General features: G+C 39.3%; 1 protein-coding gene across 1 annotated transcript in view; it reads left to right on the top strand.

The window, feature by feature from the left end:
- The window catches only part of LOC150087903 (hemicentin-1-like), a 1496027-nt gene that overhangs the window by 983959 nt on the left and 484983 nt on the right, over positions 1-27085 (top strand). The window contains exon 52 of the mRNA XM_090369959.1: positions 25021-25149. Coding sequence (XP_090226085.1) covers positions 25021-25149 — 129 coding nt within the window. The remainder of the gene's footprint in view (positions 1-25020; positions 25150-27085) is intronic.

The following is a 27085-nucleotide window of genomic DNA, read 5'->3' as shown; positions in this document are numbered from 1 at the left end:
TAATGTCGAAGTTTGCAGATGACACAAAGGTTGGCAGGGTTGTTAATGACAGTAATGGCAGTGTGCGTCTGCAACAGGATCTAGATAATTTGGGCAGATGGGCTAAGAAGTGGCAACTGAAGTTCAACCTTGACAAATGCAAAGTACTGCATATGGGTAGAAGTAACCCCAGAGAAACGTACCAACTGTGTGGTACTACACTTAAGGTGGTAGAAAATGAAAAAGACCTGGGAGTAATTGTGCAGTCAGATATGAAGTTTTCTGAGCAATGCAGACAGGCTGCTAGGGCAGGTCATGGGGTTTTGTCAATGATATATAGGAATTTTGCTAGCAGGGAAAAGGAGGTGATTGTCCCTCTGTATAAGGCAATGGTCAGGCCACGCCTTGAGTATTGCGTACAAGTCTGGAGGCCTCATTTTAGGAAGGATGTAGATTTGCTTGAGCGTGTACAGAGAAGAGCAACACGATTGGTGAGGGGAATGAAGGGATTCTTTTACCAAGAGAGGCTTAAGTTCTGCAAATTGCAGTGGCTGGAGACTAGGCACCTGCGCGGTGATCTGATTGAGGTCTATAAGGCCTTGAATGGGTTGAGCACGCTGAATTCTGATGGGATCCTTCCACTTGTTCAGATTACGAACCTACGGGGACATAAGTTCAAATTAAGAAAGGACAGATGTAGAATAGATGTGCGGAAATTTGCCTTTAGCCAGCGGGTGGTTAATTGCTGGAACAAACTTCCATCTGTCGTTGTGGAAGTTGATAAGTTAAATAAATTTAAGGAGGAACTGGACAGGCATTTGGAGGGAATGGTGTGATGATTTTTTTTTTTTTTTTGGCTGATGCTGCATAAGCTCCTACACTTGCTTTCTTGCATCATGTGCCACTACTACTACTACTACTACTACTACATCAAATGGCCAAATGTGATTTAACACGTTCCTTCTACTCTTAATATATGCATAGAAGTCTTTTCTGTTTTTCTTTGCCAGAGACTTCTCATAATCTGCCTTAACTTGCATAACCTCTTTTATGACATGATTACAGACTAATTTATATCTACCATAGGCTTTCTGTATTACCTCTTAATTTCTATGCATCTGATGCACTTTATTTTTTCTCTGCCACATATCTCAATAGTTTATCTGACATCCATTTAGGTCTAAGCCTTGAACAGTACTTCTTTGTTAGAAGGAAAAGCTTAGTAGCTTCTTCAATTACTTCCCTGAATACTTCTCATTTAGAATGTAGCATCAGCATTAGTAGAGGCATATGATGCAAGAACGCAAGCTTATGCAGCATCAGCCAAAAAAAAAAAAAAAAAACCACTCCCATTTCACCCCTCCGTTCGTTTGAAATACCTGCCCAGCTGAGCCTTAAATTTATTTAGGCTATCAACTTCCACAACAAGGGATGAAAATCTGTTCCACCAACCAACTACCTGCTGGCTAAAGGCAAATTTCCGCACATCTATCCTACATCTGTCTTTCCTCAATTTGAATTTATGCCCGCTCAGGTGATTATTTTGTGCAAGAGAAAGAATCCCATCGGCATTGAGCATGCTCAAACCATTAAAGACTTTATACACCTCTATCAGATCACCTCGCCGGTGCTTAGTCTCCAGACACTGTAACTTGCAAAACTTAAGCCTTTCTTTGTAAGCGCAACCCTTTGTTCCATTCACTAATCTTGTTGCCCTTCTCTGTACTTGTTCCAGCAGTTCTACATCCTTCTTGAAATGAGGCCTCCAGACCTGTATACAGTACTCAAGGTGTGGTCTGACCATTGCCTTATACAAGGGAATAACACCACATTATCCCTGCTAGAAAAATTCCTGTATATCATTGACAAGACACCATGAGCTACTCTTGCAGCTCATCTGCACTGCTCAGAAAATTTCATATCTGCTTGCACAATTATCCCCAGGACCTTTTCATTCTCTACCACTGTGAGTGTAGTACCACAGAGTTGATACGTTGCTCTGGGGTTATTATTTCCCATATGTAGTACTTTACATTTGCCAAGGTTAAACTTCATTTGCCACCTCTCAGCCCATCTGCTTAACCTTTCCAGATCCTGTTACAGCAGCATAGCGTCAGTGGTGTCCTTAACAACCCTGCCAACCTTTGTATCATCTGTAAACTTGAACATTAAGCTTGATATACCATCATCAATATCATTTATATATACAGAAAACAACAATGGCCCCCAACACTGAATAATAACATTAGTCCACGATGAGCAGTGTCCATTGATTACCACTCTCTGTCTTCCTCCCCTTCAACCATCCCTTTATCCATAGCAGCAATTTGCCTCCAGTGCTACACTGTTTCAATTTGTGCAGCAGTCTCCCATGTGCAATGGTATCAAAAGCCTTTCTAAGATCCAACTATATAACATCAATGTTATTCCCTGCATCCAGTTATTTTGTGACTGCATCATAGTATCCAATCAAATTTGTCAGGCAAGACCTGCCCTTAACAAAACCATGCTGCGTCTGAGCTATAACTGAATTCTTGTCTAGATGATCCTGCATGCTTCTTTAACCAGTGCCTCCATTAATTTTCCAGGAAGAGAAGTTAAACTCACTGGTCTATAATTACTTGTGTCAGCCTTTGATCCTCCTTTGTGAATTGGTGTCACATTTGCACATTTCCAGTCTATGGGTATCTCCCCTTAGTCCAAAGAAGCTCTCATAATTATGGCTAAGGGGTTGCTTACTTCCTTTGCGGCCTCCTTTAATATAACTGGATAGATCCCATTCACCCCGGGTGCCTTTTTTATGTTTATCCTCAACAATTTCTCCTCCACTTTCCTCTCAGTTATACATTACAAAATCATCCAGCTCACTGCCAGAGTTTACTTCACCTCTGGCATTCCCCCTTCCTGAGTAACTCCTCATGTGTTAATGTAGAAGCAAAATACTCATTTAGTTTGTTAGCCACCTGGGCAGGATCATCAACAGTTGAACCATCAATATCAAGTGGACCAATCTGATTCATCCCCTTCCTTCTAGACTTTACATAGGTAAACAACTCTTTTTCTTTGCTTCCTTTGCCAAGGATTTCTCATAATCTGCCTTTGCCTGCCTAATCTCCTTTGTGACTTGGTTACAGACCAGCTTATATCTATCATAGGCTTCCATGTCACCCATTGATTTATATGTATGCCATGCATTTTTATTTCTGCCACATGTCTCATTAGTTCATCTGACATCCATTTAGGCCTAAACCTTGAACAATATTTCTTAGTTAGTATGTAAAGCCTAGTTGCTTGCCAGATAAGTTCTTTGAATGCTTCCCATTTTGAATTTGCTGTTGGTAACATCATCAGTTGGTCCCACCATATAGAATTTAAATACTGTCTCAGACTATCGTAGTCGCCTTTACGAAAGCAAAAACCCTTGCCTTTACCCCTGATGGTAGTTACCTCTTTGAGTAAATCCCACTTCAGCACACTGTGATCACTGCCACCTAGTGGTTCCTTTATCTGCAGATTCTTAATGCATGAAGAATCATTAGTGATAATCAGATCAAGAGTATTACTCCTTCTAGTTGCCTCCCGAACATGCTGATATAGAAAACAATCATCCATTAAATCCACAAAAGCCTTGCTACTGTGTGAGTGACCAACCCACAAATTCCAGTCAACATCTGGGAAATTAAAATCCCTCATTATAAGACTCTGATTTACTGGCCCACTCTATTTCCCTGTACAGTTTCTTATTATACTCATCGGAGTCATTAGGCCTGTAGCACACTCCTACTCTCAATTTTGATCTCCCAATGCTTATGTCACATCAAACTGACTCGACACTGCACTGTCCAGCGATGTAGACTGGCTCCACTTCCTTGGATTTTGTGTTTCTTAACTAATAGCATAACCCCTCCTCCCTTCCTATCCTGTCTATCCTTTCTGTACACATTGTACTCCCCAAATTCCAGTTCTGCTTTCCTTATATCTGTGTGACACCACGTCTCTGATATTCCAGCAATATCTGCCTTTGATGTTTTGAGCAATACCTCAAATTCATCAAATCTATTTACCAAACTCCTAGCATTGGTGTACATGCAAGTATATACGCACCTGTTCCTATTCTTAGCTACCCTAACACAACCCATGTGTTTACTTGTAGGCGCCTCCGTAGCCAAGTGGGAAGGAGCAGCAATGCATAGCACACGCTTCTTGATTAGACCGGGATTCGAACCCATCACCACTAAATACGGAGGATGCGGAAAGGTCAGGGAATGACCACCGCAAATCTCGGAGCAATATGGCCTTAGTTGCTAATGCTCCTAAAAACCAAAATAACAAATAACAGTGTTTACTTGTATTGCAGTGACTCCCAGCAATCTCTGAAATACCCTGCATCTTGATTTCCAGGCTGCTGCTCAATCCAATAGAAGCAGTGCAAGAATCACTTTCACCTCTGCCAGTGGCTACTGTTAATCTATTAGTCCTTGTATCCCCCCAAGCTAGCAGGTTTCCGACCCACCTAACACTGCCTCAATAGCATCAGCAAATAGCTGTTGTTAACATCATTAGTTGGTGTGACTGCACACAATTTAAAAACTGTCTGAGACCTCTGTAGTCATTCTTACAAAAGCAAAAGCCTTTCCTTTAACCTTGACAGTACTTATTTCTTTAATTAAATTCCACATTATTACACTCTGATCAATGTCACCCAGTTGGTCTTTTACCTGCAGATTCTTAATGCATAAGGAATAACTGCTGATAACCAGTTTAAGGGTATTGCTTCCTCCTGTTTCCTCTCTAACATGCTGCTGTAGAAAACAGTTATCCAAGAAATAGAGAAAAGTCTTGCTAGTATGTGTGCGGTGACCAATGACCAATCCACAAATTCCAGTCAACATCTGGAAAGTTAAAATCTTCCATAATGAGACATTTTGATTTTCTGACCCATTCTATTTCCCTGTTTAAGTGTTTCGTATATGCCTCACAGTCATGAGGTCTATAAAACACTCCTACTCTCAATTTTGTTTTCCCATTGCTTATATCACACCAAACTAACTCAACATTGCACTCGTCACCCAAGTCAACTGAATGTATTGGACTTTGATTTAATATTCTTCTTCACTAAGAGCATAACCCCTCCACTCTCCTGTCCTGTCTATCCTTCCTGTATACATTGTACACTCCATATTCAAATTCAGCATCACTTATATCTGAGTAACACTGCGTCTTTACTGTTCCTAAAATGTCTGAATTCGATGATTTAATCAGTACTTCATACTAATCAAAGTTATTTATAGTGCTCCAAGAGTTAGTGTATATGCTAGTATACATGCACGCATTCTTGCTTCTCTCTGTACAGTGGTGGAATTTTACTGAATTCACATTAATTTTGTAATAGTAATCATGTATCCTCCTTCCCAACACTTTAAAAAAGTAAAAAAAATTTTCATTCTGTCAAATCCTGTTGTACACTCTCTCTCTCTCTCTCTCTCTCTGCTATAATTGCAATATAAAAATAATGGCAGCTTGTAGACAGAACTCCATTTACTTCGGACACCCCTTCTGGCAATTAATTGCTAATTAGATTAAATTTTTTTATCATTAGATATATATATGTATCATTGCATAATAAGTTTAATATGCATCACTGCATTTAGGAATCTATTAGCTTAGTGTAGTATTGTCAATTAATAAATTAAATTATATTGATTAATTTTACTAATTTTCATTGTTAGTCAAGTAAATTGTATTTAAATGCATATCATTTGATATGCATTTAAATGATAAATGATTAAATGATTGGGGCATATCATACCCCAGAATAGAGCAACAAAGAAGCAATGGGCACAAAGTAGTGGGAGTGCTGTGGCTCAGGAGAGAACCAAAGGGTGTGATTCTCCTACAAATCGTAGCATAACAAAATGTGCAACTTGTGCGATATATGTGGACCATTCTGAAGAGAACGTGATACAGACAAAGAAGATGCCTTTTTGTGTGTTTTCGGTGCAGAGAGTGTGAAGAAATTAGGTGCCATTTCAACATTATGATGGTGTTTATGAGGGCTTGAAGAATAGGGTGAAGAGTAGTAAATAAATTTGATGAATTTGAAGTGTTGGTCAAGATACCAAAGGCAGATATTGTTGGGAAAGCGGAGATGTTGTGTCACAACACAGATATAAGGAATGCAGAACTGGAATTTGGGGAGTACAATTAGTATTAGTATTAGTAACGGCCGCATGGTGCAAGAAAGCCTGTGGCTTATGCTGCACCAGCCAAAAAAAAAAATCCGAACAAAACAATGATAAAAACAAAAAAATAAAATAATAAAATAAATAACTAAATAATAATAATTAATAAAAAAAATTAAAAAAAGGAAATTAAACCTATCATCCTATGCACTTCCCTTACCCGAACATACTATCCAGATGACCTTTGAATTTCCCCAAACTGTTGGCCTCTACCACCCATGAAGGCAACTTATTCCAGTAATTTATAACTCGCTGGCTAAAATAAAACTTCCTGCAGTCCAATCTAAACATTTCCCCCCGTAACTTGAATTTATATCCCCTAGTTCTAGCATCATTTATAATCTTGAAAATTTTGTGCTCATTCATTTTACTGATGCCTCTCAGAGCCTTAAACACCTCAATCAAATCTCCTCTAAGGTGTCTAGTTTCCAAACTCTGCAACCCACATATTCGAAGTCTTTCTTCATAAGGACGCCCTTTTGCCAATCTCACCAGGCGAGTTACCCCTCTTTGCACCCTTTCAAGAAGCTCGATGTCTTTCTTTAGGTGCGGTCTCCATACTTGAACACAGTATTCCAAGTGTGGTCTAACATAAGTCTTATATAATGGGATTATCATGTCCCTATCTCTACTTGCAAAAGTTTGCTAGATCATCGATATGACACCATGGGCCTTCCTTGCAACCTGTTTACAATGCTCAGAGAATTTCATGTCTGACCCTATCGTAACACCCAAGTCCCTTTCCTCCAGTACTGGGTTTAGTTGAACTCCACCCAGTGAATAAGATTTTTTGGGATTACTGTTTCCCATGTGTAATACCTTACACTTTGTTGGATTAAAGCACAGCTGCCATTTTTCTGACCATTCCTGAAGTCTATCTAGGTCTCTCTGAAGAAGCTCAGCTTGACAGTGATCATTAACTACTTCTACCAATTTTAACATCATCTGCAAATTTAGACATCACGCCCTCTATCCCTTCATCAATGTCGTTTATGAAAATTAAAAACAACAGTGGTCCTAATACTGATCCTTGGGGAACCCCACTTCTTACATCAACCCAATCTGAGGAATAGCCATTTATCACAACCCTCTGCCTCCTGCTCCGAAGCCATCCTTCTATCCATCGAAGGATTTTCCCAGTGATTCCAACCTGTTCCAGCTTATAAAGCAACCGCTCATGTGGGACTGAGTCAAAAGCTTTGCTGAAATCTAAATAAACAATGTCAAAATTATTCCCTAGATCCAGCTCGTGAGTGACCCTTTTGAAATAGCGAACCAGATTTGTTAAACATGATTTTCCCTTTACAGAACCATGCTGAGTATCCTTGAGAATTTCAATTCGATCCAAATGATCCTGAATTCCACCCTTGATCATTGCCTCCATGATTTTCCCTACTACTGAAGTCAGACTGACAGGTCGATAATTTCCAACTTCACTTTTAGAGCCACCCTTATGTATGGGAGATACATTTGCACTTTTCCAATCCAAGGGAATCTCCCCAGAGTGTAGTGATGCTCGCATAATTAGCCTCAATGGTTCAATGCACTTGCTTGCTGCCTCCCTTAAGATTATAGGGTATATTCCATCAACTCCAGGAGCCTTACTGGTCTGTAGGCTCGAAAGTTTTTTCATTAAATAATCTTCCGAAATTTCAATATCATTAATTACATATTTTTTAACTTTGCTCCCACAATTTCCCATTGCCACAAAAGGCTTTTCATTTGTAAATATCGATGCAAAATAACTGTTGAGTTCATCTGCAACGGCAGCTGGTATATTTAATACTATCCCCTTTCCCTTTCATAAAGGTCCGATCTGGTTTGTCCTGTTCTTCTTGGCATTTATATATGTGAAGAATTCTCTATTCCCCTCTTTGCTCTGTTTGCTAGTGATGTCTCATAAACTGCCTTTGCCTGTCGAACCTTTTCTGTGGCTCTATTACACATCACCTTGTATCTGTTACAGGCTTCAGTACTTTTTATTGCTCTGTAACCTTTCCATGCCACCTTTTTCTGCTCAAGTAATGCGGCAACTTCACTATTCATCCAACTTGGAACCCTTCTTGTGGAGTATTTTTGTAATGGTATATACGCATTCAAGGCATCTGTGATTAATATTTTAAAAGCGTACCACAGTTCAATTGTATTCATTCTCTGCGTGATATCTACCCAGTTAATAGAGGCCACGTAGTACCTTAAGGCATCGTAATTTCCTTTTCTGAAACTAAAACCCATTCCTTTTACTTCTGCTACCTGTCTCGTCATCATCCAACATAGAACTCCGTGATCACTTCCTGCTACTGGTTCCTCTACTGTCAGCCCTGTTATGTCATCTGATTCATGTGTGATGATGAGGTCTATGATATTCTTTTCTCTAGTACTTTCCCTGACATGTTGATACAAATAACAGTCATCTAGTCGATTTAAAAATTTTGTTCCCCATGTCGAGTTTCCTTCCCATTTACTCCAATCAATTAGAGGCAAATTGAAATCACCCATAATAAGGCATTGACGAGCTTTCCCATTCCATTTGCATGTAGAGGCTTTTGTCATAATCTTCACAATCACCTGGTCTGTAGATTACTCCTACTCGCATTATACCTTTGTTTCCAACTATCTCACACCATACAGACTCTATACTAGCATGTGAAATGTCTGAATCCGGGAAAGCTATCATCGCACTCAGGCTGCTTCTGATAAGAAGCATTACCCCACCACCCCTTCTATCTAACCTATCCTTCCTAAATACATTATACAAGCCGTACTGAAACTCATCATCCCCAATTTCCGGGTGGCACCACGTCTCTGTAAGCCCTATTATGTCCGCGTTACTTGTTTTAACCAGCAGTTCGAATTCGCTCATTTTATTGACGACACTTCTAACGTTACTGTATAAACAATTAAGATTTACTGTTCTTGTATATTTAACAACCCTAACACAACCCTTGAAGTTTTTTAGGCTCTCTTCCCTGATATTAATTACCCGCTCACGTGAAACGTTTCTGCTCCCAGAACATCTAGATGGTACGTCCAGTTGGGGTAACAGATAAGAACTCTTAAGGTATGTGCAAGAGTTACTTTGACCACATCCCCCCTAACCAGTATTACCCACATCCCCCCTAACCAGCAGTTTCCCTGAACCTTTAAGGTATTCTCAATAATACTGGCAAAAACTTTTGCACCACCTTTGTTTAAGTGTATCCCGTCTCTACAAAACAAATTCCTTCTACCTACAAGTGTGGGTCATGCTAATAGAAATTTACCCCTAAAGCCTTGCAGATTCCTTCAAGTCTTGAGTTAATCCACAAGGCTCTTAACATATAATCCCTCCTATCGTGTCTGGGCAGAATTGCAGACACATAGACATTATGGCCTAGCTCGCGACATTTCCTCAGCATGGTCCTGTATTTTTCCAACAAATCGTCAGATCGTGTACGTTTAATATCATTTGTCCCCACTTGAATAATAATATTTTCTTTACCCCCTTTAAAATCTGACAATCTGTTGGTGACATCATCAATAGTTGCTCCCGGCAGACATACCCTGGTTCTGCTCCACCTATCCTTATTACAAAAAATATTCCCCGTTTCCCTGACAATGGAGTCTCCTAATAAAACAATGTCCTTTTTAACCAGAGTAGTTGGCACTTGGTTTTTCTGTTTTGAGGCTCGAATCGGGTGTGCATCACTTGGTAGATTGCTGGAGTTTTGAGTCCTCGACGAGCTCCCAGATGCATTATTTTCGAGGGCAAGCACTTGTTTTTTCAGGGACTCAAATTGTTCCATCAGTGCACCAAATTGTAATTTAAGATCGGTGCACTCCTTACATCGATCACAAAGAAAAGAATCCCCAGGTGAGGTAGGATTAGCCACCAGGTTGACCTTGGAAAACATTCCACAGGTTCCACAACGGATTAAATCATTACTCACCCGTAAATTGCCATCTGCTATTTCCGTGTGAGTCACGATACCCTGTGACGTGTTTAAGGCAGATCTCATAACTACCGTTATAAAATTAAATAAATATCAATGAAAGTAACTTTAAAAAATTATATCTATAATATTATTAAAATCAAACAGTTACAGGAAAACCTATAACAATATAATCCAACAATATCTAAATAAATTAAATATTTAAAAGCACTATCCAAAAGTAAACCACTTAGCTGAGGAGCCCTGTCTAAGCGCGTCCGATCACCTCGAATGCCAACAGTCGTCAATCCTCTCTATCCTTTCTGTACACAATGTGTATAGAGAGGATAGGAAGGAAGGAGGTGTTATGCTGTTAATTAAGAAAAACATAAAATCAAAAGAAATGCATCCAGTTGATATAAATGAACAGTGCACTGTTCGGTCAGTTTGGTGTGACATAAGCACTGTGAAAGCAAAAATAAGAGTAGGAGTGTGTTATAGACCTAATGACTCGAATGAGTACAATGAACAATTGTACAGAGAAATAGAGTGGGCTAATAAATCAGAATGTCTTATAATGTGGGATTTTAACTTCTCAGATATTGACTGGAACTTGTGGATTGGTCACTCACACACTAGTAAGACTTTTGTGGATTTATTGGATGATTGTTTTCTGCAGCAGCATGTTCGAGAGGCAACCAGAGAGGGTAATACTCTTGATCTGGTTATTAGCAGTGATCATTCGTGTATTAAGAATTTGCAGATAAAGGAACCACTAGGTGGCAGTGATCACAGTGTACTGATGTGGGATTTACTTAAAGATATAATTACCATCAGGGGTAAAGGAAAGGAATTTTGCTTCTGTAACAGTGAGTACAGTGGCTTCAGACAGTTTTTAAATTCTGTACAGTGGGATCAACTGTCGATGTTACCAACAGTAAATTCTAAGTGGGAAGCATTCAAGGAATTAATGGTGGATGTTACTAAAAGTTTCATGCCTATTAAGAAATATTGATCAAGGTTTAGGCCTAAATGGTTATCAAATGAACTAATGAGACTCGTGACAGAGAAGAAAAATGCATGGGATGCATATAAATTATCAAGCAACACAGAAGCTATGGCAGATATAAGCTAGTCACAAAGGAGGTTAGGCAGGTGAAGGCAGATTATGAGAAATGTTTGGCAAAAAGATGCCAAGAAAAACAGCAAGGATTTCTTTACTTATAGAAACTCTAAAAGGAAGGGGATGAATCTGATTGGTCCACTTGATATCGATGGTTCGACTGTTGATGATCCTGCTCAGATAGCAAACAAACTGAATGAGTATTTATTATGCATCTACATTCACACACGAGGAGTTATTAAACTTTGAAAATGGCAGAAGGTTATCAAATTGTAGCAGGGTGCTTAATGATTTTGTAATAACTGAGAGCAAAGTGGAGGAGAAATTGTTGAAGTTAAACATAAGAAAGGCAACTGGGGTGGATGGGATCTACCCAGAATGTAGCAAAGCAACTAAGCAAACTCTTATCCATAATTATGAGAGTATCCTTGGACTCAGGGAAGTCCCCACAGACTGGAGATGTGCAAATGTATCCCCAATTCACAAAGGGGGATCGAAGGGTGAAACGAGTAATTACAGACCAGTTAGTTTAACTTCTGTTCCGGGTAAAATAATGGAGTCACTGGTTAAAGATGCATTGTAGGATCATCTAGACAAGACTGCAGCAATAATTCAGACACAGCAAGGGTTTGTTAAGGGAAAGTCTTGTCTGACAAATTTGATAGGATATTATGATGTGGTTACAAAGGAACTGGATGCATAAAATAATTTTGATATCATATATTTAGATTTCAGGAAAGCTTTTAACACTGTTGCGCATGGAAGACTATTGTACAAATTGGAGCAGAATGGTATTAAGGGTAAGTTGCTACAATGGATAAAAGGATGGTTGAGTGGGAGAAGACAGAGGGTGGTAATTAATGGGTGCTACTCTTCGTGGACTAATGTTATTAGTGGAGTCCCACAGGGTTCGATGTTGGGTCCTCTGTTGTTTTGTATATTTATCAATGATATTGATGAAGGTATATCAGGCTTAGTATCGAAGTTTGCAGATGATACAAAGGTTGCAGGCTGCTAATGACAGTAATGGCAGTGTGCTACTGCAACGGAATCTAGATAATTTGGGCAGATATGCTAAGAAGTGGCAACTGAAGTTTAACCTTGACAAATGCAAAGTACTGCATATGGGTAGAAGTAACCCCAGAGAAACGTACCAACTGTGTGGTACTACACTTAAGGTGGTAGAAAATGAAAAAGATCTGGGAGTAATTGTGCAGTCAGATATGAAGTTTTCTGAGCAGTGCAGACAGGCGGCCAGGGAAGGTCATGGGGTTTTGTCAATGATATATAGGAATTTTGCTAGCAGGGAAAAGGAGGTGATTGTCCCTCTGTATAAGGCAATGGTCGGGCTATGCCTTGAGTTCTGCATACAGGTCTGGAGGCCTCATTTTAGGAAGGATGTAGAGTTGGTTGAGCATGTACAGAGAAGGGCAACAAGATTGGTGAGGGGAATAAAGGGATCCTCTTACCAAGAGAGGCTTAAGGTCTGCAAATTGCCATGGCTGGAGACTAGGCACCTGCGCGGTGATCTTATTGAGGTGAATAAGGCCTTGAATGGGTTGAACATGCTGAATTCTGATGGGATCCTTCCACTTGTTCAGATTACAAACCTAAGGGGGCATAAATTCAAATCGAGGAAAGACAGATATCGAATAGATGTGTGGAAATTTGCTTTTAGCCAGCGGGTGGTTAATTGCTGAAACAAACTTCCATCTGTCGTTGTGGAAGTTTATAGGTTAAATAAATTTAAGGAGGAACTGGACAGGCATTTGGAGGGAATGGTGCGATTTTTTTTTTTTTTTTTTTTGTCTGATGCTGCATAAGCTCATACACTTGCTTTCTTGTATCATATGCCACTACTCTTACTACTGCTCTCAAAGAAATTAAAATGGAAGCTCATCAAGTGCTTGGCTGCCCATCTCAACATGAGAGCTGATACTTGTTTTTTTTTTTTTTTTTTTTTTTTGTTGGCGCATCAGCTTCTGCGGCCATAATTCACCTCCCAAGGTTTTCGCACTACTCTGATCCAAGCCAGAAGCGTGATTCGAACCCGCGACCTTTGGGTTGCCAGGCAGGCACCATACCCACACGGCTAGCCTGGTCGTCAGCTGATACTTGTGCATGAGGCAAAACAGCAGCAATTTCAAAGGCAGAATGAGCTGGTACCACAGGAGGTAGTTATTGTCAGTGTCTCTATTCTCAGGAAAATAGGAAATATATTGTGCAAGAAGGATAGGTGGATTAGGACCAGGGTAGATCTGCCAGGGTGCGCAAGTAGATGACATTGTATACTGCATATATCACCTTTTAAGAGCACAAAAAATGATATTGTTGCACACATTGGCACTAATGATATTATGATTAGGAGTTTGGAGAACTTAATAAGTACATGGCAATTTTGGGGAAGAGTCATGAGTTAGGATTGAATTTGAAAGTGTCTGCAATTCTCCTTCCACATGATAGGTTGGTGTACATGTGGAGAGCCTTTTCAATCAATTCAGCCCTGCAGAGAATATGCAATGCTTATAGGGTAGAATTTTTCTTAGTGTGGTCTGTTCTTGTTAACAGCAGAGACGCTTTTCATTGAATTTATTTAAGTTATCAACTTCCACAATGACAGATGGAAGTTTGTTCCAGCAATCAACCACCCGCTGGCCAAAGGCAAAGTTCCACACATCTCTTCTACAACTAAATTTCCTCAATTTGAATTTGTGTTCCTTGAGGTGTGTAATCTGAGCAAGAGAGAGAGAGAATCCCATCAGGATTGAGCTTGTAGAACCCATTGAAAGCCTTATATATACTTCAATTAGGTTACCTTTGCAGGTGCTTAGTCTCTAGACTCTGCAATTTAGTATTAGCATTACTAGAAGCATACGATGCAAGAAAGCAAGCTTATGCAGCATCAGATAAAAAAAAAATAAACCTCCCATTTCACTCCTCCATTCGTTCCAAATGCCTGTTCAGCTCAGCCTTAAATTTATTTAGGTTATCAACTTCCACAACAAAAGATGGAAGTCTGTTCTACCCATCAACCACCCACTGGCTAAAGGCAAATTTCCACACATCTATTCTACAACTGTCTTTCCTCAATTTGAATCTGTGCCCTCTCAGGTTCTTATTCTGAACAAGAGGAAGAATCCCATCAGCATTCAGCTTGCTCAACCCATTCACGACCTTATACACCCCAATCAGATCATCTCGCAGGTGCCTACTCTCCATGTGCCGCAATTTGCAGAACTTAAGCCTTTCTTCATAAGACAAGCCTTTTGTTCCCCTCACCAATCTTGTTGCCCTTCTTTGTACTCGTTCAAGCAACTCTCTACATCCTTCCTAAAATGATGCGTGCATAGACCTGTACACAGTACTCTATGTGTGGCCTAACCATTGCCTTGTACAATGGGATGATCACCTCCCTGTCCCTACTAGCAAAATTCCTATATATCAATGACAAGACTCCATGACCTTCCCTGGCAGTCCATCTGCACTGCTCGTCAAACTTCATATTTGACTGCAAAATTACCCCCAGGTCTTTTTCACTTTCCACTTCCCTGAGTGTAGTGACACATGGTTGGTACATTTCTCTTGGATTATTGCTACTCATATGCAGTACTTTGCATTTGTCAATGTTAAACTTTAGTTGCCATTTCTCAACCCATTTGCCAAACTTGTCTAGATCCAGTTGAAGTAGCATACTGTCTGTACTGTTGTTAACAATCCTGCTAACCTTTGAATCATCAGCAAACTTAGACATTAATCCTGATATATACCTTCATCAATATCATTGATGAATGCACAACAGAACAATGGGCCCAGCACTGAACCCTGGGGAACTCCACTAATACCACTCCTAAGAGTAGGAGACCGGCAGAATTACTTAACAAGTACAGGTCACTGTTGAACAAAAGCCGAGAATTAGGGTTGAATTTGAAGGTGTCTGCAATTCTGTCCAGACACGATAGGAGGGAGTATATGATGAGAGCCTTGTCGATCAATTCGGCCCTGGAAAGATTGTGCAAGGCTCAAGGGGTAGAATTTTTTTCAGCCTGGACTGTACTTGTTAACAGGAGAGATTGCTTCTACAGGGATGGGATACACTTAAATAGAAAGGGTGCAAGAATATTTGCTGATGCTATCGAGGCAGTGTTAGGTGGGTCGGAAAACTGCTAGCTTGGGGGGAGACAAAGACCAATAGATTGACAGTAGCCACTGGCAGAGGTGAAAGAGATTCTTGCACTGCTTCTATTAGAATGAGCAGAAGCCTGAAAAACAAGATGCATTATATTTCAGAGACTGCTGGGAGCCATTGCGGTACAAGTAAACACATGGGTTGTGTTAGTGTAGCTAAGAATAGAAACAGGTGCAGGTATACTTGCGTGTACACCAATGCTAGGAGTTTAGTAAATAAATTTGATGAATTTGAGGTATTGCTCAAAACATCAAAGGCAGATATTGTTGGGATATCAGAGACGTGGTGTCACACAGATATAAGGGATGCAGAACTGCAATTTGGGGAGTACAACGTCTACAGAAAGGATAGACAGGATAGGAAGGGGGGAGGGGTTATGCTATTAGTTAAGAAATACATAAAAACCAAGGAAGTGAAGCCAGTCAACATCACTGGACAGTGCAGTGTTGAGTCAGTTTGGTGTGACATAAGCATTGGGAGATCAAAATTGAGAGTAGGAGTGTGCTATAGGCCTAATGACTCTGATGAGTATAATAAGGAACTGTACAGGGAAATAGAATGGGCCAGTAAATCAGAGAGTCTTATAATGGGAGATTTTAATTTCCCAGATATTGACTGGAATTTGGGGGCTGGTTACTCACACACTAGCAGGGCTTTTGTGGATTTATTGGATGATTGTTTTCTACATCAGCATGTTCGGGAGGCAACTAGAGGGAGTAATACTCTTGATTTGATTATCAGCAGTGATTCTTCATGCATTAAGAATCTGCAGATAAATGAACCACTAGGTGGCAGTGATCACAGTGTGCTGAAGTAGGATTTACTCAAAGAGGTAACTACCATTAGGGGTAAAGGGAAGGGTTATTGCTTCCGTAAAGGCGACTACGATGGACTGAGACAGTATTTAAATTCTATACAGTGGGACCAACTGATGATGTTACCAACAGCAAATTCAAAATGGGAAGCATTCAAAGAACTTATCTTGGAAGCTACTAGGCTTTACATACCAACTAAGAAATATTGTTCAAGGTTTAGGCCAAAATGGATGTCAGATGAACTAATGAGGCATATGGCAGAGAAGAAAAATGCATGGGATACTTACAAATTAACACATGACACAGAAGCCTATGATAGATACAAGTTAATATGCAACCAAGTTACAAAGGAGGTTAGGCGGGCGAAGGCAGATTACAAGAAATCCTTGGCAAGGGATGCAAAGAAAAACAGCAAAGAGTTCTTTACTTATGTAAACTCTAGAAGGAAGGGGATGAATCAGATTGGTCCACTTGATATTGATGGGTCAACTGTTGATGATCCTGCTCAGGTAGCTAACAAACTAAATGAATATTTTGCATCGACATTCACACATGAGGAGTTATTCAGCAAGGAGAATGCCAGAGGTGTATTCAACTCTAGCAGTAAGCTACAGAATCTTGAAATAACTGGGAGTAAAGTGGAGGAGAAACTGTTGAAGATAAACACAAGAAAGGCACCCGGGGTGGATGGGATCTATCCAGTTATATTAAGGGAGGCAGCAAAGGAAGTAAGCAAACCCTTAGCCATAATTATGAGAGCTTCCTTGGACTCAGGGGAGGTACCCATAGATTGGAAATGTGCGAATGTGACCCCAATTCACAAAGGAGGATCAAAGGCTGACACAAGTAATTATAGACCTGTGAGCTTAACTTCTGTTCCAGGAAAATTAATGGAGGCACTGGTTAAAGAAGCACTGCAGGATCATTTAGACAAGACTTCAATTATAGCTCAGACACAGCATGGTTTTGTTAAGGGGAAGTCTTGCCTGACCAACTTGATTGGATACTATGATGCAGTCACAAAAGAACTGGATGCAGGGAATAACTTTGATATTATATACTTGGATCTTAGAAAGGCTTTTGATACTGTTGCACATGGAAGACTGCTACACAAATTGGAGCAGTGTGACATTGGAGGCAAATTGCTGCTATGGATAAAGGGGTGGTTGAGCGGGAGAAGACAGAGAGTGGATCAATGGACACTGCTCATCGTGGACTAATGTTATTAGTGCAGTCCCTCAGGGCTCAGTGTTGGGTCCATTATTGTTTTCTGTATTTATAAATGATATTGATGATGGTATATCAAGCTTAATGTCCAAGTTTGCAGACGATACAAAGGTTGGCAGGGTTGTCAAGGACACTACTGACACTGTGCTGCTGCAACAGGATCTGGAAAGGTTGAGCAGATGGGCTGAGAGGTGGCAAATGAAGTTTAACATTGATAAATGTAAAGTACTACACATGGGAAACAGCAACCCCAGACCAATGTATCAACTCTGTGGCTCTACACTGACAGTGGTAGAGAATGAAAGGGACTTGGGGATGGTTGTGCAGGCAGATATGAAGTTCTCTGAGCAGTGCAGACGGGCTGCAAGAGTAGCTCATGGAGTATTGTCAATGATATACAGGAAATTTTCCAGCAGGGATAAGGAGGTGATTATTCCATTGTATAAGGCAATGGTCAGGCCACACCTAGAGTACTGTATACAGGTCTGGAGGCCTACTTCATTTCAAGAAGGATGTAGAGCTGCTGGAACGAGTACAGAGAAGGGCAACAAGATTAGTGAATGGAACAAAGGGGTGCTCTTATGAAGAAAGGCTTAAGTTTTGCAAATTACAGTGTCTGGAGACTAGGCACCAGCGAGGTGATCTGGTAGAGGTGTATAAAGCCTTGAATGGTTTAAGCATGCTCAATGCTGATGGGATTCTTCCTCTAGCTCAGGAAAATCACCTGAGAGGGCATAAATTCAAATTGAGGAAAGACAGATGTAGGATGGACGTGCGGAAATTTGCCTTTAGCCAGCGGGTGGTTGGTTGGTGGAACAGACTTCCATCCCTTGTGGTGGAGGTTGATAGCCTAAATAAGTTTAAGGCTCAGCTGGACAGGTATTTTGAACGAACAGAGGGGTGAAGTGGAAGTGGGTTTTTTTTTTTTTTTTGGCTGATGCTGCATAAGCTTGCTTTCTTGCATCAAATGCCTCTAAAAAAAAAAAAAAAAAACCCCTCTTTGTGAATTGGTGACACATTTTCACACCTCCATTCCATGGGGACCTCCTTGAATCCAAGGACACTGCTCTTCAATGACATTTGTCCTTGAAGTCCAGTGTCCATTGATTACCACTCTTTGTCATCTCCCACTCAACCATGATTAGACCGGGGTTCGAGCAGGTCACCACCAAATACAGAGGATGCAGAAAGGTCAGGGAATGACCACCACATATCCCGGAGCAATATGGCCTTAGTTGCTAATGCTCCTAAAAACAAAAACAAACAAAACAAACCCACTCAACCATCCTTTTATCCAATGTAGCAACTTACCCTTAATGCCATACCTCTCCAATTTGTACAGCAGTCTTCCATGTGAAACAGTCTCAAAAGCTTTCCTGAAATCCATGTACATGATATCAAAATTATTTTTCACATTCAGTTCCTTTGTGACCACATCATAGCATCCAATCAAATTGGTCAGACAAGGCCTCCCTTTAACAAACCCATGCTGTGTCTTAACTATTACTGCAGCCTTGTCTAGATGATCCTGTAATGCTTCTTTAACCAGTGACTATTATTTTCCTCTGAACACAAGCTAAACTAACAGGTCTATAGTTACTTGTGTCACCTTTTGAACCCTCTTTGTGAATTGATGACACATTTTCACACCTCCATTCCATGGGGACCTCCCTGAATCCAAGGAAGCTCTCATAATTATGGCTAAGCATTTGCTTACTTTCTTTGCTGTCTCCTTTAATATAACTGGATTGATCCCATCCACAACAGGTGCCTTTTTTATTATGATTAACTTCAACAATTTCTCCTTCACTTTGCTCTCAGTTATTACAAAATCACTTAGCTCCCTGTTAGAGGTTGATAAATTTTTAGCATTCCCTGATTGAATAACACCTCATGTGTGAATGTAGATACAAAATACTCATTCAATTTATCAGCTACCTGAGAATGATCATCAATAGTTAACCCATCTATGTTAAATGGTCCAATCTGATTCATCCCTTTCCTTCTAGAGTTTATATAAGTAAAGAACTCTTTGGTGTTTTTCTTTGCATCCTTTGCCAAACATTTCTCGTAATCTCCCTTCGCCTGCCTAACCTCCTTTGCAACTTGATTACAGACAAGCTTATATGTGCCATAAGCTTCTCTGTCATCTGATAATTTATATGCATCCCATACATTTTTATTCTCTGCCACAAGCCTCATTCATTCAACTGACATCCATTTAGGCCTGAACCTTGAACAGTATTTCTTAGTTGAAATTAAAAGCCTAGTAACCTCCAAGGTTAAGTCCCTGAAGGCTTCCCATTTAGAATTCAACATTGGTAACATCATCAGTTGATCCCACTGTACAGAATTTAAAATTGTCTGAGACCCCTGTAGTTTCCTTTACAAAAGCAAAAGCCCTTCCCTTTAGCCTTGATGGTAGTTGCATCCTTAAGTAATTCCCACATTAGTACATTGTGATCACTGTCACCCAGTGGTTCCTTTATTTGGAAATTCTTAATGCATGAATAATCACTGCTGATAATCAGTTAAAGAGTATTACACTGTCTGGTTGGTTGCCTCTCGAAAGAGGCAACACTATCTGGTTGCCTCTCCCTGCTGTAGAAAACAGTCATCCAATAAATCCAAAAAAGTCTTGTGGGTGAGTGACCAGTCCACAAGTTCCATTCAGTATCTGGAAAGTTAAAATCCCCTATTATGAGACATTCACATTTACTGGCCCACTCTATTTCTCTGCACAATTGCTCATTATACTCATCAGATTCATTAGGCCTACAACACACACCTACTCTCATTTTTCCTTTCCCAGTGCTTATATCACACCAAACTGACTCAACGGTGCACTGTTCAACTATATCATTTGGATGCATTTCCTTAGATTTTATGTGTTCCTTAACTAACAGCATAACTCCTCCTCCTCCTTCCTGTCCTTTCTGTATAAATTGTACTCCCCAAATTCTCTGATATCCCAACATTATCTGCCTTTGATGTCTTGACTAGCACTGCAAGCCCATCAAATTTATTAACTGTACTCCTAGCATTGGTGTTCATGCAAGTATACATGCACCTGTTTTTTTTTCTCTTAATTACACTAATATAGCCCATGAATTTATTTGTTCCACTATGACTCCCAACAGTCCTGGAAATCTCCATTACCTTGCTTTCCAGGCTACTGCTCATTCCAATAGAAGCAGTGCAAGGATCACTTTTCCCTCTTCCTGCGGCCACTGTTAACCTTTTAGTCTGTAAATCCCCCAAGCTAGCAGTTTTCTGACCATCCTAACACTGCCTTGATAGCATTAGCATATATTCTTGCACCCTTTCTAATTAAGTGTACCCCATCCCTGTAGAAGCAGTCTCTCCTGTCAAGAAGCACAGGCCAGGCTGAAAAAAATTCTACCACTTGTGCCTTGCAAAATCTCTCCAGGGCCAAATTGATCGACAAGGCTCTCATCATATACTCCCTCCTATCATGTCTGGGCAGAATTGCAGATACTTTCACATTCAACCCTAACTTGAGACTTTTTTTCAATATTGACTTGTACTTGTTGAGTAAATATGCAGATCTCTTATTCTTAATGTCGTTAGTTCCAACATGTACAACAGCACCACCTTTTGAGCCATTAAAAGATGATATCTGCTCTAAAACAACTTTTCACAATACGTCGTCTCAGTTCTTATCGCAATGATGTCCGTTTCCACTTGCAGTCTGCCAAACCCATGTACTTTTTCTGAAAGATTCTCAGTTATCATTTGATTCATCTACTGCTCATCTCAGTTGCCAAAATTATTCACTGTATGATTCCTTTCACCTCAAAGATGGTACTTATGCATATGTCCGTTCTGATATTCCCTGTCAGAGACTTGGTAATTTGGAATCTCCTCTTTTCGACCTTCTCTGGATTTTGTCTCTACCATTCTCTCAACTTCACTGATCACTTGGAGCTCTTTGACTTCCTCTCTTTGCAACTTGGCTTTCTCCAGTCCAACTTTCCTGACAGTGAGGTAATTTTCCTTGATGATTTTAATGTTCACAACTCCAGCTGGCTTCAGTTTTCTAGTCATACAGACCCAACCAGTCAAGATGCACAGGTTTTGCAATTACTAATGACCTCTCACAGATTGTCCATTTATCTACCAGAATACCAGACAATCGTAACCATACAGCCAACACATTTGATCTTTTTCTCACAAACAACCCTTCTAAGTACAGAGTCGAAGTGACTGATCCTTTAGGCACCTCAGATCACAACTTTGTGATTGTCTCTTCTCTAATGGATCCTTTATCTCATGGCTATTCCCAGTCTCATATTGTTTGGCATTACAAGAATGCAAAATGGGATGACCTGCAAGATTTCTTTTCTTGTTTTCCTTGGTCGGACTACTGTTTCAAAACTTCTGATGTCAACGTTTGCTCAGATCGTGTCAGTGAAATTGTTCTTGTAGGAATGGAATCCTTTATTCCACACTCCACTTTAAAATCTCATCCTTTATCTTATCCTTGGTTTTTCAATAAATGTGCTAAGGCTATTCACGAGAAGAATGTTGCATATCGTAATTAGCTTGTTTCCTTTCTTCAGTTTCATTTTCTGCGTACACCAAAGCTCGCAACAATTGTAAAGCAGTTATTAATCAGTCCAAACTTGATTTTGAACAGGCTAAGAGTAGAAAACTTGCTTCTTGCTGTAATGGTAGCCAAGCATTCTGGTCTCTTGCCAAAGTTATTGGCTGCACTTTTCCCCATCTCTGTTCCCACCTCTGTCAAAACCAGATGGTTCTGTTGTCACTTTGGCCAAGGATAAAGCTGACCTGCTATCATCCAATTTTTCTTCTAATTTATCTATTAAGGATCTTGGTAAAACCCCTCCTTCCATTCCCAACACGCTCCATTCAATGCCTCCTGTGGTCTTCTGTCAAAAGGTTCTTGATGATGAAGGATTTTGTCAGAAGGATTTTGACGAATCTTGATGCTAAGAAAGTTGCAGGTCCTGGTGGTATTTCTCCACTTGTTCTCAAAACCTGTGCTCCTGAAGATACCTCTGTTCTTTGCTGCCTTTTTTTCACTTTCTTATTCCAAAGGTGTTTTTCCTTCTACTTGGAAATTTGCTCATATCCAGCCATTTCTTAAAAAGGGTGACAAATCCCTCTCATCCAATCATTGTCCTTCGGAATATCAGTTGTCAGTTCATACATGGTATACAGTAGTGCTGCACAAAAACAAATAAAAATAAGAAGCTTTCGGGAAAAGGTATTTACGGATTTGCTAAATATAGAACGGAAAGTGAAACGTGAAAAGCCAAAATGTGGTAACACTCATATACTAACGACAAAAATCAAAGCAAACAACAAGAAAGTTAGAAGGATGTGCGTTTTTTGTTATGCAAAATTGAAAGAGTCGGAAGGAAGATCAGTTGCTAGCAGAAAGGGGAAAAGAGTTTCGAAATATTTCCTAGACTGTATTTATCAGCCTTTCATGTGTTTGGAGTGTTTTGGACAACACCATAAATAAAAATAAATATAATTACAATTTTATAATTTTGTCATTATAAAATTTGTAATAATAAAGAATTTTTAAATAATGACCAGTTACTAGCTTATTTTTTGTTACATGTGATGAAATCTGCACCATGCAAATTTCATCACATGTAACACTGGAGGCCATGCTTTTCAATAATAATGTAAATTTCCAACAATCGTCAGCACTATACAGCTGACACAGCTCCCACTGAAACAGTGGGTGTTGGCAATATATGTCCAACGTGGTGCCTAAAAAACGTAATGGTGTCGGACATATACAGCCGAAGCGGCAGTCAGCATGTTAATTAACGAAGAATACGGTAAAATTATCAAAATACTTATCCCTTTATGGCAGCCAAAAATCCTATGGCTGTTCTCTTTCATGACCAGAGCACCCTCTCCACTTGCAGAACTTAAGCCTTTCTTGGTAAGAGGACCGCTTTGTTCCCTTATCAATCTTGTTGCCCTTCTCTGTACTCGCTCAAGAAACTCTACATCCTTCTTAAAATGATGGCTCCAGACTTGTATGCAGTATTCAGGGGTGGGCTGACCATTGCCTTGGCAAAGGGATAATCACCTCCTTTTCCCTACTAACAAAATTCCAGTATATCATTGACAACACCCCATGACCTGCTCTGACAGCCTGTCTGTACTGCTCAGAAAACTTCATATCTGACTGCACAATTACTCCCAGGTATTTTTCATTCTCCACCACTCTGAGTTTAGTACCACACAGTTGGTACATTACTCTGGGATTACTGTTACCCATATGCAGTACTTTGCATTTGTCAATGTTAAAATTCAGTTGCCACCTCTCAGCCCATCTTCCCAACTTTTCTAGATCCTGTTTCAGAAGTGTACTGCCATTGACTCTACCAACCTTTGTATCATCTGCAAACTTGGACATTAAGCATGTTATACCTTTAGCAACATCATTCATAAATATAAAAAACAAAAATGGGCCCAACACTGAACCCTGTGGGACTCCACTAATAACGTTAGTCCACAAAGAGCAGTGTCCATTAATTACCACTCTCTGTCTTCTCCCACTCAACAAGTTCTTTCTCCATAGCAGCAAATTGCCCTTATTGCCATACTGTTCCAAATTTTTTGAACATTAAACTTGGAACTGAACAGAGTGAGTGTATTTTCTCTGGAATAAATTTTATACTGTAATAAAATAATGCTTTTTTGTTAACATATTTTTTCATTTTATTTCATTATATGTACCTGATTCAGTATCCATGTAATATCCCTCAGGAACCACATTAAATTGATAGGAAATTTTCTATTAAAAGAATTTTATTTTTTGTGCATTATGAATTCCATTTTGTAGCCAATAGAAATTTTTAAAAAAATGAACATTCTTTTTGAGATACGATGCACCCTGTCTTTAATGAACTTCAGAAATAAAAGATAAAATTCACTGTGTTGGTTTTTCATCCATATGGAATTGATTAACATAAAGTTGCCGAGTCTGATGGTACCATTTTGGCATCATTTCAAATATTTCCCAGTAAAGCAGAGTGCAGAGAGCCAAGATTTTCCTCATCATCACTTTCTACCAGCCAGCTGGACAAGTTGGATATCAGTAGGAAATGATCTGAACCTTTACTGAGGGAATCTGAGAGCTCTTTGAAGTCTGATTAAGCTTTAGTTAGTTTCCACTGCCTCTATGCAGTACATCAAAATTTCAAGGTCTTTTACTCCGCACAGTAAGTACAGAAAATTACAGTGTTACAATATTTAATGTTTTTTTATGTCCTGGTTGAGCACTTTTTCATAACATTCTAGCAACTTCATTGACTATATGTATTTATTTTCAAGTTTAAATATAACACTTAGATTTAGTGGACTAACCAGTTAAACTAACATTTTAAATGTAGAAATAAAAATATTTGGATGAATTCAAGTTATGATTTGGCACTAAATATTTTTAATCTGCCTTTATATTTTTTTGAAACGAAAGTTAATAAGTTATGTTTTTATTCTATATTTTCTTTTTCTTCCCTACTAGATGTTGATATTTTACATAATGGCTCATTGATCATATTTAGTTCAAAACCTGAAGATAGTGGCATATATGTTTGTATGGCACAAAATGATATAGGATCATCACAGATACAGAGAAAACTAGAAATCCAAAGTAAGTTTGCATAAAAGTAGTATGTTATTTTAGATTCACTTTTCAGTAAAAGATATATTTAACAGAGAACCTTTGAATATCTGATCTGATAAATTTGTGGACTTTTGAAAAAAATGGATGTTTTGAAGATCTAGTTGATGTTGAGATTTTGTTTTGGTATTTTTTCATTTTGTTGCTAACCCTTAAAGTTCAGCATATAATTTTTTCCTGATATTCATTAGTTTATAAAATTGAATAGTCCAACTTCTGTTGGTGCACTATGGCCATAGATGCTGATGTGCCAAATAAATCCCCAATCAACCAACCAATACAACTTCTGCTTAATAAATTTTAAATGAATTAATAAAAACAAATCATTTTAGTGTATGCATATGTTGTCCAACCAGGATTAGAAGATATACCTTTGAAGAGGAGAAGAGGTACCTTAATACTAAGCCTATCACACAATGAGCTTCTGTGGTAGTATCAGTAAGCTTATCAGAGAAGCTCATTAAGTGCCACAGAAATTCATTAGTTGTAATTGTGAAAATTATGACAAATAGCATTAAATAATAAAATTAGTATTAGTAGTGGCAAATGGTGGAAGAAACTGAGCTTATAGAGCAGTAGCAGCCAAAAAAAAAAAAAAAAAAAAAACAGCCTGCCCATCTCACCAGACCATTCCCTACAGAGCTTATTTAGTTCTTACTTAAATTTATTCAAACTATGAACTTCCACAACAACAGATGGAAATTTGTTCAACAATCTACTACCTGCTCTCTGGAGACTACCTGAGTGGAGATCTGATTGATGTGTTTTGAGGCTTTGAATAAGTGAAGCTAAATGCTGATTGTATTCTTCTTCTTGCTGAAACCACACATATGAGAGGGACATAAATTTAAACTGAGGAAGGATGGTTGCAGGATAGATATGCAGAAGTGTGTCTTCAGCCAACAAGTGGTCGATTGTTGAACAAATTGACTGCACAAATACCCTCGGATCTTTTTGATTTGCCACTCCACTGAGTGTAGTACCACACAGTTGGCATGTTAATATTTTTCTCCAAGGCCATGGTTAAGCTGCAGCTTAACCATGGCCTTGGAGAAAGCTTGGAGAAAGTTTGAAGGCTTCTATTTAGGAAGGATGTAAATCTGCTGGAATGGGTGCAGAGAAGAGAAACCAGATTGGTGAAGAGAAAAAAGGGGTGCTTTTATCTAGAAAGGCTTCAGTTCTGCAAATTGCAGCATCTCGAGATCAGGCACCTGCAGGGAGATCTGATTGAGAAGTTTAAAGCCTTGAATGGATTTGGTAAGCTAAAATATTAATGGTATTCCTCTACTTTTTGAGGCTACACATATCAGGGGGCATAAATTTAAACTAGAGTAGGATGGTTGTCGAATAGATGTGCAGAAGTTTGTCTTCAGCTAGTGGGTAGTTGATTGTTGGAATAGGCTTCGATCTGTATGCTATATAAGCGTCCTTTCTTGCATCATTTGACATTACTATTACTACTACTATTACACATATATACATATAGTTATATTTTTATATACTTATGAATTATATATTTTATATGTTACATATATAAATCTTACATGTTTACATTTGCCAATGTTAAACTTCATCTGCCATTTCTCAGCCAATCTGCCTAATTTTTCTAACTCTTTTGCAGTAGCTTACCTTAATTACTGTCATTAACCACCCTGCTAACCTTTGTGTCATCTGCAAAGTTAGACAGTAAGCCTGATATACATTTATCAATATCATTAATAAATACAGAAGACAAGAATGGACCCAGCACTGAACCCTGGGGGACTTGACTCCACTAATAACACTAGTTCAGGACAATCAGGGACCATTGATAACCACTCTCTGTCTTCTTCCACTCAGCCATCCCTTTATCCATAGCAGTAACTTGCCCTTAATGCTACATTGCTCCAGTTTGGACAGCAGTCTT

Source organism: Mastigoproctus giganteus, chromosome 3 (genome assembly GCF_048544385.1).
Source record: "Mastigoproctus giganteus isolate SK-2022 chromosome 3, ASM4854438v1, whole genome shotgun sequence".
NCBI lineage: Eukaryota > Metazoa > Arthropoda > Arachnida > Uropygi > Thelyphonidae > Mastigoproctus > Mastigoproctus giganteus.
Note: the sequence above shows the minus strand (reverse complement) of the source record. Positions and strands in the feature narration are given on the sequence as shown.